We start from the raw sequence: 18,465 nt of genomic DNA on the forward strand, positions 1-18,465 counted from the left end.
TAGCATTTCTAGCTGAATTATGGAGTAGTTTTCCGGAAAATACCAATTCAGCCTTTTGTAAATAACCAAAATTTTACTGCAGAAAATCATGCCTTAGGGTTTTTGGGTCGGTAGGGTAACTGTAAACAGAAGTAATGTTTTGGGTTAGGTTGGGTTTTTGTGGAGGGGGGGGGGAGGGCTTATAGATAGGTTCTTGTCTGTTATTCATTGTTACCCCTGTAGAACCATGGCACCCAACTCTGCTTTTATAAATCATTACATACTAGTAGGCTAATTTTCAACAACAGGTTTAATAACAACATATACCTACATGAAATTGTATATTATATCAAAATAGACAGATTTTGTAATTCAAATATGCTTTTTGTTCACAAAACAGTTTTAACTCCCTTCCATATTCATAAATTCATTACTAATTATCTTAATTTTTGTTGTCGTCCAAAAATTTTGAATACAAAATATAGATGAAATGAAATGGGGTATAACATCCTATTAATTTGCTCCTGGGCTAAAGAAGACAGATAAAATATGAGGCAACCCCTATTTTTCAGGTCTGGAAATAATAATTTTAGTGGTGTCTAATAAAATGCCATAACTAATCAACTAGTGCCTAATATTTTGACATTTGTGTGGGACTTGAATTGTAAACATTAAAATCATTGATAATTTAGACAAATCAGTGCCTGACAAAATTGATGGCACCAGAGAAATCCTGGATTTCGGCTTGACACTGTTTGTAACTGGTGCCTTATTTCTAGGCTTGGTTGTTTGGCATAATATAAATCTTTACATATAAATTAATAAAATATAAAATTAAAATGAGCAATTAGAAATGGAAGCACAGAAATAAGTTCTTGAAAATATACTTTTAGTATTATCATTCAGCCCATTTTATCTCTATTCCAACTGGAATGAATGCTGATCTGAAATAAACAGCATAAAATGTCTATATAGTATAAACCAAACTAATTCGCTGGTAGATTGAGACAACATTTCTAATAAGTCACTGCATGAACTCTATATTAAGTGGACAGCTAGTTATTGCATACAGTACAAAATTAATGATATTATGATTTCAAGACTTATATTTGTTGCAGTGGAAGCAAAGACAAAGTGGGCTGAAGAAATCAAGATTAAAATACTTTTTGTAACAATATATCCATTATTATTTTAAAGTCTCATAAATGATTTCAATACTTCTAATATCAAGTTATCAACAATACCAAAGCTTAATATCTCTCTATATATATATATGATATGATAGGTTTTACCAAAATACAAATTTTTATATGAAAAATTATACATATATGTATTATATGATGATGTATAAATCTTTCCTTTGAAATACCATATAAGCCAATGTATTACATGTAGCTAAAAGATTAATGCTAGCAAATATGAAATTAAATTTTTACATAAATACTCTATGACAATGAATATACGCCCAACAACAACTCTTTGAAGACTGTCTTTTATGTTTTCAGGGTCAGGAGCAGTAACTATGAATAGAATTGATGGCTTAGGCTAAATTTCTGTTTGCCAAGCTTGAAAAATAAAAAATAAATGTCACAAACTCTGGCCAGTGGAGCATCTCTCCAAAACATTATCTATTGAGCAGACGAGCGGACGGACTTGTGGACACAGGTGACAACAATACACAACAATAATGTACAATACAATAGTGAACACACAATATCATTCTAATAAATACAAAGATCCACAGAATCCCAAATAAACTGGAGAGTCTCATGGTAATGGATAATTAGTCTGGAGTGACAGAAACTATCAGATCCATATATGTATTTGTAATTATTCTGAGATAAGTCTTTGTTCGGGGGGGGGGGGGGGGGAAGCACACATGGGCCTTTAAACCTACTCATGTAACATGATAACATTGCCATTAAACCAAACCATGTAAAATGATAACATGACCACTAAACCAAACAATGTAACACGATAACATGACCATTAAATCAAACCATGTAACATGATAACATGGCCATTAAATCAAGCCATGTAACATGATAACATGGCCATTGAACCAAACCATGTAACATGATAACATGGCCATTAAATCAAGCCATGTAACATAATAACATGTCCTTTAAACCTATGTATGTAACACAATAACATGGCCTTTAAACCTATGTATGTAACACAATAACATGGCCTTTAACCCTAGCCATGTAAGATGATAAAATGGTCCTTAAACCTAGCCATATAACATGATCTTTTAACATAATATATATTCTTTCTCTTTATACACAAGTAAACAAATGGGATTTGAAAAAATCTAACATGTTAAAATATATGATATGATCTATTCTTAATAGAATTGACAAACATTTACAACAACATTATTATATATTCTAAATAAAATTGACAATATTTACAAAACAACCTATAGGTATATATAATTCCATCCTCAGTATTCCCAGTGGTCTCCACTATACCCTGGGTTAATCCATAGGGTTTCCACGATTTCAAATTACCTGCCCTGGCCTTGATTGTAGCTAAAGTCTACGAACCAATCAAAAATCAGTTTACAAACTTATAAGGGTAGATAACATCTATATGTTTGACTTTTGTTATTATTATTATTACTATTCGTTCTGTGTCCAAAATGTTGCATTCTGTTATGTTTATTATTGTTGAAATGATACTTGGCATTTTGATTCTCAATAAAACTCTTGAACCTACATATATATATAAACACCTGTCCAGTCTTCATTAAAATATTACATAATAATTGTAATATATTATTAATAAATACGCATTTAGTATAATTTGGACTTCTCTCATTTAGGTTACCTTCTAGCTAATTCGTAACCTTGTCCCTTGAAGGGGAGCCTTTGCGTTTTGCTTATTTTACCCAATGAGAGTTACTTCTCTTTACCAACTTCCTTTGCAAATAACGATTTATGGGATTGGTCGATAAAAACAGCACAATCATCAAGGGCAGATAACTTGAAAATGTGTCCCCCTATAGATTAACCCGGAATAAGACCACTGGGGATACTGAGGATTATATAATTCACAATATTTACAAAATATAATATGCATACTTGTATTGGTCAATCTATCACTATTTTACTATGTATTACTAGTAGTGTTGTGTAAAAGGCATAGTATGCTTAATGTTTGGGTTGGTTTTACTAAACACATGATCTGATGTCATAATTCATTTTAGATATTCATATACTAAAACAAACAAATCTAACCAACGACTATAATTAACAACTTCAACAACTACTTATAATCTAGGTATTTAGAACAACAATATTAATTCAAACATTTATAACATCCGACCTATTCCCATTAAAAACTATTCCGAAAAATCATGAACATCATTTTCGACAAAATATAACAAAATTATTCTTATTATCAATCATGGACATTAATATATATAACAAATTTGAATAATGAAATTGCAGCAATAGCTTTTTTATTTTATAGTAAAATATCCATTAACTACAACTATTATACTCAATTAAAATAATTAGTACAGTAGATATAAATATAAAACTGATAGATCTATAAATCTATATCTATTGTAAGTAAAGAAAAATAATCCCTGAATTTCTTAACTTGTTCATAAAAAAATAAATTGAACACCTCTATTAAAGCAGATTCTGAGCCAGGGTATAGAATAAACATTCTATGTTCTAGTGGTGTCATGCTAACCAACCATGCAAGCTACCATGTGTTCATTACTGATTGAAAGTATATTATGATTACCACAAAAAACTATGATTATGATTAATGATTACTTTTATCACTTTATGTATGAAAGTGACACCACCTGTTTACAATTAACTTCTCTTGAGAAACTAACTGACCAACATTATAATTTACACATTGATGGTTTTAATCAAAGACAATATGTATACCTAGAGAATATTGAGAAGTATTTATCCTGCTTCCATTAAGTCTTTTTGTGCATGAAATATGTAAAACGGATTTGAACCACATAACAGAATAGGTTACTAATTTTTTTAATATGGCGGCCATTCAGGGCATATATCTATCCTCACTTTAGTCTTAGATAAGTGCATCTTCCAAGATATTTAAAAAAACAACAAATATTCAAGTAAAAAGTTATACACATTAACACTTCATTTTGGGTTCACTCCAAGCTTATTTTTTTACACTGTTCTGTGCGATTCTTAATGAGACAATATTAAAATATTATATCATTTACACGGACAACCTTTATATACACACCTAAAAGTAAATGCTAAAATAAAAAACTTTTCAATCTTTTTATCATTTCCACAAAAATAAGATCTTCAATTAGTTATCAATTTGTCACTTTTTACTTATTTTATGCTTGAGTGAATAGAAATTGAGATATATGTCTTCTTTATTTTTTTATAGTAAGTGCAGGAAGACCACAACAAACATTAACAATTAAACAAGATACACTTGTGGAGGACACTCAATATACACAGACATTTCAAACCATGAACAACAAATGTATATATCAAATCAGGTGAATGGCTCCAGGGGCTAACTGTAAGCATCAACTGTGCTATATAGTCCCAATAACTCAAAAAATAGTTTCAGAATTTTATCTTCAGCAAATAAAATATTAATAACACAGACCCCTCTAAGTGACCGTAGCGACCATGCAAACAGTTGCTACAGATCAGTTTGACAGATAGGCTGTAAAACATGAAATTCTTGACAGAAGCGTAAAAACTTGAACAGAACCAAAAAGGCATCATATTACATCTCATAATCATTTACATAACCTCTAGTAGCTTAAGGATCAACCACGATAGAAATAAAACCTTAAATATATTGATAATAATGCCTTACTGACTCCTCCACACGGCTATTTTCCAGAGCTACATCTGTTACTTGCTCTTTGTTTGAAATTGGTCACACTATCTAAAATATTTTAATAATCTTATAAAAGTGTGCTATTTGTATAGATAAATTCTGCTAAACCAATCAATAGTAAATTTAAAAAAAAAAATAGGCATAATTTCTAAGGTTCTCACAACAACTGACAACCGAAATATTATTGCATACCTGTATAGAGAATACAGGTGAATACTAGCTAACACTAATAAATGTGTGCCTTGAGAGCTTGCCACTTATTGAATTATATTCAACTTAGAGCTCATTTGTAGCTGTGTGGGGCAGCCTACTTTTTCTTTTTAATGTATACTGACAAATCATCCTGAACAGTTGAACACTGTTAATAAGCCATCTGATCACAGATCATACTGTCAAAAACCATTTGATCACAGAACATACTGTCAAAAAGACATTCTATCACAAGGCGTTAAATGGAATAACTATAATTTTAGAGAACACTGCCAAGGAAATCTATAAAGTGTAATGAATGTTCCAAATGATTAATGTCAAATCAATATTTCTGAAATACCTGTAAATAAGATTTACAGATCATACTGAACACTGTCATAAAAACCATCTGATTTCAATGATATTAACTGGAATAATTATAAATTTACAGAGCTGAACATCACAAAGAAAGTCAAAATTCATTATTTACATTTATATGTCATCTGTAATTTCTTTAATTCTAAAATCAATACACCACCCTCATCATTTTACAATCAATGTCTTGACTTAACTTTTACTACTAAATGTTAACTTTTAAATTTGTAAATCTTAAACATCAATCATGTTTTAAATGCAGGTGCATTTTTCACCAGTCCTATTAGACCGATTATTTTGTATGACCAAACTGAAGGACAGCAGACAGAAAATGAAATGAAATAGGCTTTACATCCTACCTATCTCCACTGACTGCACTGATAATACCTTAAAATCTGTAATTGAAAAAGGTAGCCTACTGAACTGAGATTTTAAACAGGAGCAGATAACTCGGAATCTTCTCTTGTTACTAAACATGATGATAAGTTAAAAATATGATATACATAATTTTTCTAATTTATATACAAATACAGATTTTCTATTCTACTAGGATTAACCTACATTAAAGGAGATGATCCATCTGTTTTTCTACTCTAATAACAATAGATAGATATTTCAGCTCCATCCTATATCACAGATCTTATGCAGCCTTATGTACCAAACCGACCACTCCGTTCACAGAATAATCTATCACTTGTTGTACCTTCAACTAAATTAAAATCTTTTGGTGATAAAGCCTTCAGTGTATATGGTCCACGACTATGGAATGACTTACCTGACAAAATAAAGTGTTCAGAAACAGTTGCTCAATTTCGATCTAGACTTAAGACGCATATGTTCACGATGTATTATCCACAGAAGCTATTAACTTACAGCGCTTAGAGCATGCTCATGGATGGATTAAGCGCTATATAAATGTACATTATTATTATTATTATTATATTGATGGCAAATACTCGGATAAACTCCTAACCAGTACAAGTTTAACTAGAAAGTTTTTTGGGACAAAGAATTGGTTGCTAACCACTACTCATCTTGTTCTTCTTGCTTTTGTTGTTCTTGGGGTGACACTCTTCGGAAAAGCCTAAGGCTTTGTCAATTCAAGTCCAATCAACATGAAAATTGGCATGCTTGTTCTTTGAACAATTCTGCATCGATTTGGTGAATTATATTTTTTAATTTCATCCAACATGGTCATTTCCTGATCCATTGTATGATCATACATGTTATAAATGTCAACAGTAATCAATTATCTATTGTTAGAATATAAAAGTAAGTAGACCATCTCCTTTAACCATTGCACATTGCAAAATAATATTAAGACAAAGTTAACTCAAATTTTGTTAGCAGGAGAAAATAGTATGATTAAGAAAGGAAGCAAAAAAATTATTTGATCCATGTTTATAGTACATAATTTTTATGAACTAGATCATATTGTTAGTTATCTGAGTACTGTATATTATCATTATTAAACAGCAGATTCATACAATGTCATGTATTCTTTTTTAACAGGTTTAGGGACCTTAGTCTCATACCAGCCTTCTTTCCTTAAAAACCTGCCTGCATCTCGTTCACCTTTATCGAAATATTCCTGCAAAATTCTCCTTGAAGGGGGGAAAAAAGCATGTGATCCTCGTAATATATTGCTCCAGTTGACTTGGTAGTCTTGGTTGCCCTGGCTGATGAACCATGATTTTCCTTTCTTATCCTGTGGGCATATATCTTGACTTCCGCAAAATGGAGAAACGGAAATTGTTCTCCCATAAGGGAAGTCTGGAAGATTGTTGGTCATGCCTCCATCCATGAATTTCTGGAAAACAAAAAAAAAAAGGAATACAAAAGGGGGCTTGTCATCCAAACAAGTTTCTATAAAAATTTCACAATGAATGTGTCTCTAGCTTTAAAAGTAGAAATGCAAGGAGAAAGGTAACTTTTTGAAATTGAAGATGCAAACATTTTGAAAATCAATTAGGTTCTTTTTTATTATATCCCAATGAAAACCCTCACCAAGTTTTTTAAAATTCTGTTAAGAAGTAGATTTTTGAAATTTTAATATAACTGGGGAATTCCCCAATTTGCATTACATAGGTTTAAATGTACAAAATATCTAAATTTTCATTGAGAACCTTTTATTCTATATCCTTGTTTACAGGCTTAATTAAAATATCAAAATGTACTACTAAAATTACTTTGCAAAACATACAATCAGAAAATTTGAAATTCAATAGGGGTTTCTTTTACACATTCAAACCAAGTCATGAAGTGTTTACAAGAAATTGTGGATGAACAAGGACTGAGGTAGGCAATATAATATAACAATTCATTGAAATGTTACACAAATATTTGATCCATTAGAAATAAACTATGACATAAATTATCGGAAATTCATGAAAATGAACATTGTGTATAAATTTCGAGTCAGTTAGATAATGCAGTAGCCTCTACTTTGATCACATTGGTTAAGGGACATAATTCTTAGCATAATTATCAGTATTGGAAATGGTTAAAACACTGTTTATCAAGTCAGTCAGATTATAACTATAAACTCTAGGCTGTCCCCAAATGCTGAATTCTTAATTGAACATATTTAAGTATATGGAAAAAAAGACCTCAGATATTTAATAATATAAAACTTTAGAAATGGAATATTTGAACTGTATGTATACTTACATGACCTCTTATTGTAGGTGGTTTAGTTCCAGCATAAAATGGTATATAACTACTAGCTATTAATGCCTAAAATAACAAAACAATAAAACTAGGCATTTTTTAGTGCAAAATAGATTATCTGCCCTTGATATGAAAATAGTTCCTCTTAACCAATCTACAGACCATTCTCTGGCTGATCGACAGACTGGTATAACCAAGAATATTTTATATGAAACGTTACAGAAAGCTAGATCAATAAATCTAATTTAGAAACGCGCACGTAAGGCAACTCACCGATTATTTTGAGAACCTTGTAAAAACAAAAGGAAGATACTACTAGTATGCTAGTCTTGCCTAACGAAGGAGTTCAGAAATATTAATTTTACTAAACTAAAGGATACTGATCTTGAGTCCTAACGGCAAAGTTCATAAAATATCAAATTGAAAAACAAAACGAACATAATTTTCCAAAGCTGCTGTAACAACGAATCAAAAATATTATTGTTATTCAGAATTGTTAACAATAGAAATTTTACGACTTTAATAGTCGACAGATGTGTGGAAAATTTCACATGCTATGGATATTTATAGCATCACTGACTATACCCCAAGTATTCTTGCACTGTGTGACTAGCCAGAAATTAGTTCGAGACTAGTCACTGAAGCGTGCACATTCGCTGTGGCGTGTACAAGTTTTAATAGAGAAAATTTTGACTGTGTGGGGCACCCTTTCAAGGCATTACAAGCAAACTGAAAGTAGTTAATATTGTGTTATAGTTACTATAGCTGTTGAACATACTGTTGAGCCTCTACCTTATGATATCTATAGAATATAAGCAATTAACAGTGAATCTATTTCCAAGATACATGTTTTTCTCCTGATTTCTTCAGCCACAGATGTTTAGCCTGATATTTCCATTGTTTAAATGGCTACCGGCACATTTTTTATAGCAATATTTAGAAAATTTCAGAAATGCAGCTATCAAAAAATTTAACCTTTTGATTCTTAACCACTATTCTATGTTTGGCGCTAGTAAACAATTTGCCAAAACTTGGATACAACCTTTTCAACAATATATTACACAATATACAATATACCTGTATCAACTCTTCTCTTGTATCAAATTCACACATCACTTCATTCTTCTTACTACGTGTATTAGTTAATGATAAAAATAATCTTCCTGTCGCTTTCTCATGGGCATTAACTGGTAAAGCTTCTTCTAGAAATTCCCGAACTGGTTTTAAGAGGTTGAAACGTGGAGTGAGGGCTCCAAAAGGTTTGGAGCGGATTTTTTTCGCCAGATTAAAGGTAAATGTTGTGCAGTCCTGTAAAAAAAAAAAAAAAGTTTTAGAGAGATATGAACTCCAAAGCATAGACAGAAGGATGCTTATTGTTACAACTGTTTTTTTCCCAACAGCTCCATTATATCACAATCATCTCCTAAAAATATTGAAGGTGTTTGACATGGTCTAAACATGGCCAAAGGAATCTATATACATGATTTCCCTAAACCATGTCTGTTTAACGCCTGATTCTTCCACCGCAAAAATAAAATCGCAAATATTCTCCAAAATGATCCCATAAATTCAAACACTTTTCTTCGATTCTGGAACAAAGTCATAAGAAATTGCCATGAAACAGGGGGAATAGTGGGAGAGAAAGAGAATTGCTATAAACAGATGAACTACATTCATTTGTCATGAAATCAGGGGGAGTAATTACTAGTCTTTTTCCAGTAAACTGCCCTATACATGTACGAAATAGAGCAAAGGATTTTATGAATCAACTGAACAATAAATGAATCTTGAAACTCTATGCTTCGACACAGATCTGACTGAAAGTTTGTAATGTATACATATATTAACACTGCCTGAATAACTTTATGTTTGAAAATTATTTTCTATTGCCCAGTAAAGATCTTCAAAGTGCTCATGCCTCTTTAGTGGACTTCACCCCATACTTATCAAATTCTAACTACCATTGGAGTAATGTCTTTAATAATTTTGAGATTAATATACAAGGTCATTTGTAAAAAAAGGTGATCAGGCTGTTGTTGGTCTATACCAGTAAAAAAATAAAATGTTGATGACACTTTATTTTCAAAGTTTCTGCATTTGGGCCCGAGTTTATAATTACTGTACCAAATTTACAACTTCTGTTATTCTTTGGATAGTAACAGGTTTGGTTATATTGCTATAGTCTCCCAAGATATTATGTTTTTTATTCTTGATTTACTTACATCTATTTTATCTTGATCTATAAGCAACATAGCTGATATCAGTGATCCTGCCGAGGCTCCAGCATATTTTTCAACACCTGACAAAAAACCCTGGCCATGTTTGACTAAGCAAGTAGCCACGCCAAGATGATAAATTCCCAGAAATCCACAGCCACATAATGATAGGTGTAGCTGCATGTCTTCAGATATCGTACTTCTTAAATCAAATAAACTACCAGACTCTGATACAGCTCTTGAGTCATTTGAAAATCTACTTTCACTTTCAGGTAATTTCTTTACTAAATCTTTTTCTTTGTTTGTTGCATCTGGTGTCACTTTACCTTCTTTTTTACTTTTTGTCTTTTTCATTCTGAAATGATAAATCAGATCGTGTACATGTACATGATCAATAGTACAATAGTGCATTAGAGTTATTCATGTTTTTTACTTGTACTGGTACATTGTTTAATTATAAAATGTAAATCCATTTATCTAATATCAATATGTTAGGGTAATTAATATAGGCTATGCCTGTTCCGCAATCCCCATTCAGATACAAATCTAAATAAAATATTGTACAATGTTATCCGATAATATGGACTGGCAAAATGTTAATTAATTGTATATTATAATTATTACCAGTAATGAATAAAGTCATTCAAAGTACACATTCACATAGTTACTTTATTAACGGTGTCTGATAGAGGCTAGCCTCTTACTGTTACCGTCTGTTCTTATAATATTTACAATATTAAAATAACGCTTTACATCACGTTGGTTCTAAGGCTATTTTGGAATCCTTACCATCTATTTTTCAGAGGGATTCTTCTTTCTCGATACACCTGACACAAATTTATAATAACTTACAATAATTAGTGATGTATTTTCAAGTAGAATTTTGTAATTAAAAAACACAAACAACTTGTTTTGGAATTGCAAATTCTACTGGAAATTAGTGTTGAATTATTACAAATTTGTGTAAGATGTGTTTATAAATGATTCCTTTTGACGAACAAAGAAGAATCATAGGGAAAAATAGCCTTAGAACTGAGGTGTTGTAAAGCGTTATTTTCATATTACATGTGTGTAAGGACAGACAGTATAACGGTGAGAGGCTAGCCTCTATCAGACATCTTTAAATTATAATTATATTATGGCTTTAATAAAGTAACTATGTGACTGTGTACTTGGAATGACTTTATTCATTACTAGTAATAATATACCATTAATTAATGACAGAAATTTGGACAATTTTAAGCACGCAAAATTGGCAAATAAACTAAGTTACTAAGCTAATCTCATCTGAAACTGAAACTTGATGAGAGAAAAACAACTTCATAATTTTACTTACTTACGTCATTTACATGTCATGTGTATTGTGTAGCAGTAGGCCCTACGTCAGTTATGATTAAAGCGGTATCTTTACCTCAAACATCACCATAACTACCGCACGATTATGCTTATCACAAAGTAAAATACAGATAATGACGATTATCTCACTGAGATTAATGATTACGTTCACTATTTTTAATAAACAGTCAATATATTTTTCTGGCACTCCTTGACCTCCAAGTTATTGATGAGAGTTACCTCCTCTTGATTGCCAAACTGAATATCTAAAAAATGATGTCGGATCCAGCGATTTTCTACTAGATCATCGCGATTTTGACGTCCACATTGCCCCAAAGCCACGTTAATTAGGTCAATAAAGCCTTTTCTAAATCAAAGCAACCGCATACGGGCGCAGACACATGGAAAGGGTCCTGCCCAGTCCCAAGTTAGGTAGGGAGGTTCAAGCCCAAAGAGTTAGAATAAATGGCATATGCAGCGTTCCATATTTTCAAATTTATTGGGGGGGGGGGGGCACACGTACCCTTCTTGCCCCCCCCCCCCCCCCAAGCTAAAAATTCAGAACCCGACCTCGGCATATTCAGAGCTGGCCTGGCGTGATGAGGTACATAGTTTCAGTAGGCTCCACCCTGTCACCCCGCCTATCGATAATTTAAAAAAAAAAAAAAAACCCAAACCCTTTAGTTGCACTATTTGACTTGAATTAATACGAGAATATGGGCAAAAGTTATGCAAAAGGGACTCACGATGTGACTGATCACGTGACAAGCTTAAGTTGCAGGCTCACAATTATAAAGATTCGCCTAGAAAGACGTTGTTATTATCCGTTCTTATTCCTTTTCTTTAGCAAAATTGTGTGTGAAATATAAATTTCTGATAATGATAGTAATTAAGTAGTAGACCTAACCTCAAAAAAGTAAAAAGAAAAGAAAATCACTAAAAAAAAAAAGAAAAAAAAAGAAATCATGTTGCACATGAGTATCTGTCTACCATGCACCTGCTGTAGGTCAAGCTGGCATACAGGCACACTTAGTTTTAGTGGAGGAAAACCGCGTTTTCGCCAAAACCAAGGAATTATTTTTTTTTTCATATCATGGGGATGATTTTCTAGAAAGAACGCGTATTCTAGTGCACGCAAGCAGAGAATATCAAAGAAATGAAATGAAATGAAATGGGGTTTAACGTCCGACTGGGATAATGAAAACGGGCATACGCCATACAGAACTGAAATGAAAAATGAAATGAAATGGGGTTTAACGCCCTACTGTTCTGCTCCGAACTGGGCTAATGAAGACGGGCATACGCCATACAGTGTGCTATGAGGGAAATCGGCACTACGACCTACTCTTATATCGAATTCCAACTGTCAAGGGATCTTTTACGTCCATCCGAACGACTTGTCAGCGTCATGCAGTGTGCTATGAGGGAAATTTTGCCCGGGCAGCGGCACTATGGCCTACTCTTATATCGAATTCCATCTGCCACGGGATCTTTTACGTGCACGCCAATGTATACACGGGACCTCGGTTTTTCGTCTCATCCGAATGACTAGACAGTTGTCCTTGCAATCCCTCCATCCTGCACCACTGACAAGGGGAAACCACGTCGGAAAATCACGATGAACTTTCTTGGTCAATGCAGTGATCGAAGAATATTAAAGAGAAAGTGGTATATTAGATGAAACTAGATTAAAAGTTCTTATCTTATCTGGATTTTAGTCATACTAAATATTTTTTTGTGTGATCAGTTGTTATGTGTAAGCAACACATGCTATCGGGATTTTGACAGGAAAGGTATGTAAATACGGTGCAACCAATTCCACCTATATTATTGCAGTGAATTATTTAATCAAGACCCGCCATGTAAACAAAATCCGAATAACATTGACGAATATCGGTGAGATTGGGGCTGAAATATTGCACAATATTTACTAGATTAGCGCTCAACGTAAGTTCTCGTTACACTCGCCCTAATGAGACCCACTTTCAGAGCTGAACATGAATTCCTGCCATACGGATTCAATTAAATTACTTCCAAATAGTCAAAGGAGTTGTACCTTTTTTAATTTAGTTCAACACAAAGTATTTTATTGGATTGGTCGAGTTTTCACGCGTATGAGTAAATAAATATATCTTTTGGCGACGGCAATTCCACCATCTTCAAATAAGGTTTTATCTTGGCGTAACTTTGTACATCTTATCAAGGCTAGATGATGTAAATGAAATGAAATGAAATGGGACTTAACGTCCTCTTGTTCTGCTCCGACTCGGCTTATGAAGACGAGTAAACGCCATACATTGTGCTATGAGGGACATTTTGCCCAGGCAGCGGCACTATGGCCTACTCTTATATCGAATTCCAACTGACTAGGGATCTTTTACGTGGTGCACTTCAATGTATACACGGGATAGCTGTCCATGTCAGGCCCTACGTCTTGCACCACTGACAATGGGAAACCACGCAGGAAAATCGGATAAAAGATGTAAAACTCACGATCGTTGATTCAGGAACATGTTGTTTCGTTTGCTGTTTACGGTCCATGGGTGAGAGCCTGACGTAATCATGACAAATCTCGTCAGATTATAAGTAAATCGAGCCCGGTAAAGTATATAAATATACTAAACAGCAAAAAAAAAAACAAAAAAAAAAAAAAAACAATAAAAACCCACTAAACGTCAGTACGATTTCAAAATCAGAGAGGCACTTTAATCAAACCATTCTAGAAAACGTCTTACTAAATGGATCAAAGCAATTTTTTGTGAACAGTATGTAGACACGGTAATAATTAATTCATCACAATTCCAAGACATTACGAGAAGGTTTAGAGTCTGTACACAGTCTAAATATCAGTATCTGGTGTGTCCACCTCGAGTGTCAACAACAGCCTCGCAGCGTCTGTACATTGAGTGGACCAGACGATTGATGACGCCATTGGCACCTTGAACCACACGCTCAGATAAGCCTGGCACAATCCATCGGCAGTGTTTGGTCTCGGTACGACCTTGTTAAGTCTCCTCGGAATTTCATCCCAAAAATGTTCAATCGGGTTTTAATCTAATGGCTGGCCAGTGAATAACGTTGACACCGTTCTGCTGTAGAAAGTCCCGAGTAACTCTGGCGGTGTGGGCACGGGCGTTGTCATGCTGGAAAACGTTTCGATTACGTGCGAAATGTGGTATGACGTGGGATCTGAGAGCTTGATCGATGTAGCGCACTGCTGTGATGCCACCTTCTTTCCCTGAACCAAGATTTTGGAACACCACAGGACCCACTCTCTGGTTCAGGCCGATTCCACCCCAAATCGTTATGCTTGGACCTCCCCATGAGTCTCGTTCCATGACATATTGGTCAGAATAACGCTGTGAACAGAACAGTTCTCCATTATCTGTTTTGCCAGTTCCGATGTTGTTGGGCAAACTGTAGAAGTTCACGTCGATGGCGAGGGATGAGGATCGGTCCACGACAAGGTCTACGGCAATGGATGTTCTCTCTGGTGAGACGTCGGCGCAATGTATCGGTACTGATGGTTCTTCCGTGTGTTCCCACTGTCTAACGTGCTGTCTCAGGTGCCAGTGTGAAGGGATTATGTACGTGCTGTCGCACAACAAGGCGGTCTTGTCGCCTTGAGATAACACTTGGTCTACCAGTTCGGGGACGATCGTCCGTGGTGTTGGTGGCCCGAAAGCGTTGCTGAAGCCTGTAGATGGTCCGAAAATTGACATGGAAATGATTGACAACGGCTTGGGCAGTCGAGTCTTCCAAGCGCCTGGTTCTTCTGAGCTATCGTAACTCTTCAACTGTTTTCTTTTTAGCGTTCGAATAATCAAGGAAGGTGATGTCAATGCAGGCCGTGACATTTATTTTATTGGCGTTCGCCTGTATTCAAACCATTGAATGCTACTGCTTTGCTCAATTACTACAATCTAGGATCGGTAAATAATTATATTTTTTTAATGGCAAATAGTTCGTTATGTAATTTTACAGATAATGGAGGCGCGAGCTGCTGCACTTTTCTTCTTGGCTGCTGGTTTGATTCACACAACATACTCAGCATGTATCATGAGTCCTGTTCAATCTAAAATTGGTAAACATTCATTTTTATCATTTTAAATTAATTATTTTAAAGAAAATGAAGCGTGGATATATTTAAGTGTTGTTAATTCAGATATTCGGTACCTTCAATTTGAAGGAATAAAGGGGACAACATGCCATATTATACATAAAAGCTTAACAATAATAATCTTAACTGGGCTAATGAAAACGGGGATTTTTATTATACTCTAAAACAACACATTCATAAGTAATGTTCCGATACCATGTACTTTAAAGTTAGTTTAGGAGCGTAAATTTAATATGCCGTTGCAAATTCAATAAAACTAATGAACATTGAAATTGACATAAGCTTGTAATTATTCTTTAATTTTGGGCGAGAGTTTCGGGGTGGGGTGGGGCCAAAATGATTTGATTGGGTAATACTCTGAATAAGAGCAGTCCGTAGCTCCGCTCTCCGGGAACTTTTTCCTCACAGCAGAAAAGCGGGAACGTCAAACCCCATTTCATTTCAGTGTGACCGTCCTCATTAGCCCAGACGGCGCAGAACAATAAAAAAAAACCCATTTCACTCCATTTCCATATTGTCTTAATGTTTAGGAGAGAGAGAGAGAGAGAAATGGGGTTTAACGTCCACTCGACACAAACTAGGTCATTTCGGGACTAACATACGGTTTAATTTTATTTACATAATTCGCTTGCGCGTAGGGGTCTTTAGCAGTGGGAGGAAACCGGAGGCCCCGGAGAAAACCCATGAGGTTGGACAGGCGACCATACTCCTTGCCACGTACAACCTGGGATTCGAAACCACGCCAGTCGACTCAATGACAGACTTTATGATACAGAGCGCGCACGCTAACCATTCAGCCATCCAACCCCCCTCTTAATGTTTAGGGACTACTATATCGGCACAATATTCCTTTAACAATATTTAAGGGCTACATAGTAAAAATAAGACCTATATAATGTGCTTTATTTTTCCCTGTAGTATGTTTTTTTAACTTGTAGTGAATGGTTCAGTACAATATTTCTGCACATACAAAGATAAAGAATTGGGAGTTGGCGAACGTTTCCGAACTGATGTTTGCCTCGAATGTAGTTGTAGTGAAAATGGAATGTGGTGCTGTGGGTATGGGCTATAATTTATGGCTAAAACATTGTAACGTAAAATTTACAGTTCAACTGAACAACATGCCTTTTATTTTGGTAGACATTGGAATGGGTGGTGATGTAACAATCTAATAGTAGTGATATATCTATCTCTTTGTATCTTCGCACTTCAATTTGGAATTCGTTCCAAGTAAGCTAGAGATTACACTGTCCCATTCCATCTTAAAGAGGTTTTTGATAATATCTGTGTGCTTTGATCGTGGCATCGTATGTGTTTTGTTGTACGGTTATCTTTGACGATTACATCTTGTTGCTTTATTTTGACAGAGTTGGTCATGCTGCTGGTGTAATGGTAGCTAAAGACTGTGTACAGAAGAAGTATGATAATTGTTGTTATCAGTTTTTTGATGTTTTAACTGGAGGTAACTGTACAGATCTCTACTGTCCACCACCATTTAAAATGTATAAAAACTATGAATTAATATAACCCCACAGAATATCAATAAAACAAATACCCAGATTAGTATTGTTTTTGTAAAAATGTGTAATACATTTTGACGTACCATATGGCCCCATACATCGACCCGTACGTCCGAACTTGAAAAGTTTCCAACAGAAAGCGATATCAAAATGTACAGAATACTTTAATATTTTTCTATTGGAATTTTATAGTACACATTTAATAATCTAATCATGTTTTAGAAGTATTCATGAAAAGGTGAATAAACAAAGACCCAGATAGTTATTGTATAATATATATAATAGTAAGTGCAGGAGGACCACACACAAACCAATAAACAAGACAAACCTACGGACAGACACACAATATACATAGACATTTCAAACAATAAACAACAAACATATATATCAAATCAGGTGAATGGAAAAAAAACATGTATTACATTTTGGCGTACCAAATGGATCTATTTTAGACCCAATGCAATAACCCAAACCGTTGAATAATAAGTTACAGAAAGTGAATCGTCATTACATTTACTCAAGGTAACCTAAGTCTGATAGTTTATTTATTGTCCACCAAACTACTGGTATATTGATTGTTGAATACGCTATCAAATGTACAGAATTCTATTTCCATGTTGAAATTTTACAATGATCTCCCCCCCCCCCACCTTTCAACGAAAACCCAATCCCATCTGAAACTATAACAGTGGTATTCTTTATTAGCTCTGACTGGGTTAATAAAGACGGGCATACGCTATACAGTGTAGTGTGGGGGAAACTTTGCTCGGATAGCGGCGCTACGGCCTACTATTACATTGAATTCCAACTTCCAGGGGGTCTTTTTGCGTGCAGGCTAATATGTGCTCGATTTTTCGTCCTATTCTAAAGACTATACGTTATCCCTTGCCAGGCTCTCCGTTCTGTACCACTGTAAAGAGGAATCACGTACGTCCGTCTTCATTAGTCCAGTCGAAGCAGAACGAAATGAAATGAAACGTCCTACTGACTTGCTCTAACTGGGCTAATGAAGACGGGCTTACGCCATACAGTGTGCTATGGGAGAAATTTTGCCCGGAGAGCGTCGCTACGGCTTTCCAACTGCTAAGGGATATTTTACGTGCACGCTAATGTATACACGGGATCTCGGTTTTTCTTCCCTTCCGAACGACTAGACGGCTGTCCTTGTCTGGCCGTCCTTCCTGCACCCCTGACT

At 34.5% G+C, this 18,465-nt stretch overlaps 1 protein-coding gene and 1 long non-coding RNA gene across 3 annotated transcripts; one reads left to right on the forward strand and one right to left on the reverse strand.

Moving 5' to 3' along the window:
- Positions 1 to 271: 271 nt before the first annotated feature.
- Positions 272 to 11,847, reverse strand: LOC126829869 (patatin-like phospholipase domain-containing protein 4). 2 transcript variants are annotated; one of them, XM_050560036.2, is made up of 5 exons: positions 11,636 to 11,847; positions 10,302 to 10,650; positions 9,157 to 9,387; positions 8,080 to 8,145; positions 272 to 7,219 (listed from the first exon to the last, which is right to left on the reverse strand). In XM_050560036.2, exons 1-5 carry the CDS (start codon positions 11,638 to 11,640, stop codon positions 6,878 to 6,880), a joined length of 993 nt encoding a protein of 330 aa, XP_050415993.1. In that variant the 5' UTR covers positions 11,641 to 11,847; the 3' UTR covers positions 272 to 6,877. The 2 variants fall into 2 exon arrangements, with proteins under 2 accessions (XP_050415993.1, XP_050416000.1); XM_050560043.2 differs by having other exon boundaries at positions 11,632 to 11,847.
- A 1,537-nt stretch (positions 11,848 to 13,384) lies between these two features.
- Positions 13,385 to 17,300, forward strand: LOC126829970 (uncharacterized). Its single transcript, XR_007683624.2, has 4 exons — positions 13,385 to 13,423; positions 15,615 to 15,714; positions 16,689 to 16,809; positions 17,118 to 17,300. It is a non-coding gene; the product is annotated as an uncharacterized LOC126829970 (long non-coding RNA).
- Positions 17,301 to 18,465: the final 1,165 nt, after the last annotated feature.

Source organism: Patella vulgata, chromosome 1 (assembly GCF_932274485.2).
Source record: "Patella vulgata chromosome 1, xgPatVulg1.2, whole genome shotgun sequence".
Taxonomy (NCBI): Eukaryota; Metazoa; Mollusca; class Gastropoda; family Patellidae; genus Patella; species Patella vulgata.

Excerpts from the sequence above, each read along its gene's own strand:
- LOC126829869 (XM_050560036.2), bottom strand. Across the intron at positions 8,146-9,156 it reads CAAGAGAAGAGTTGATACAG|GCATTAATAGCTAGTAGTTA; the intron begins GTATATTGTATA and ends TTGTTATTTTAG. Across the intron at positions 7,220-8,079 it reads CACCTACAATAAGAGGTCAT|AAATTCATGGATGGAGGCAT; the intron begins GTAAGTATACAT and ends TTTGTTTTCCAG.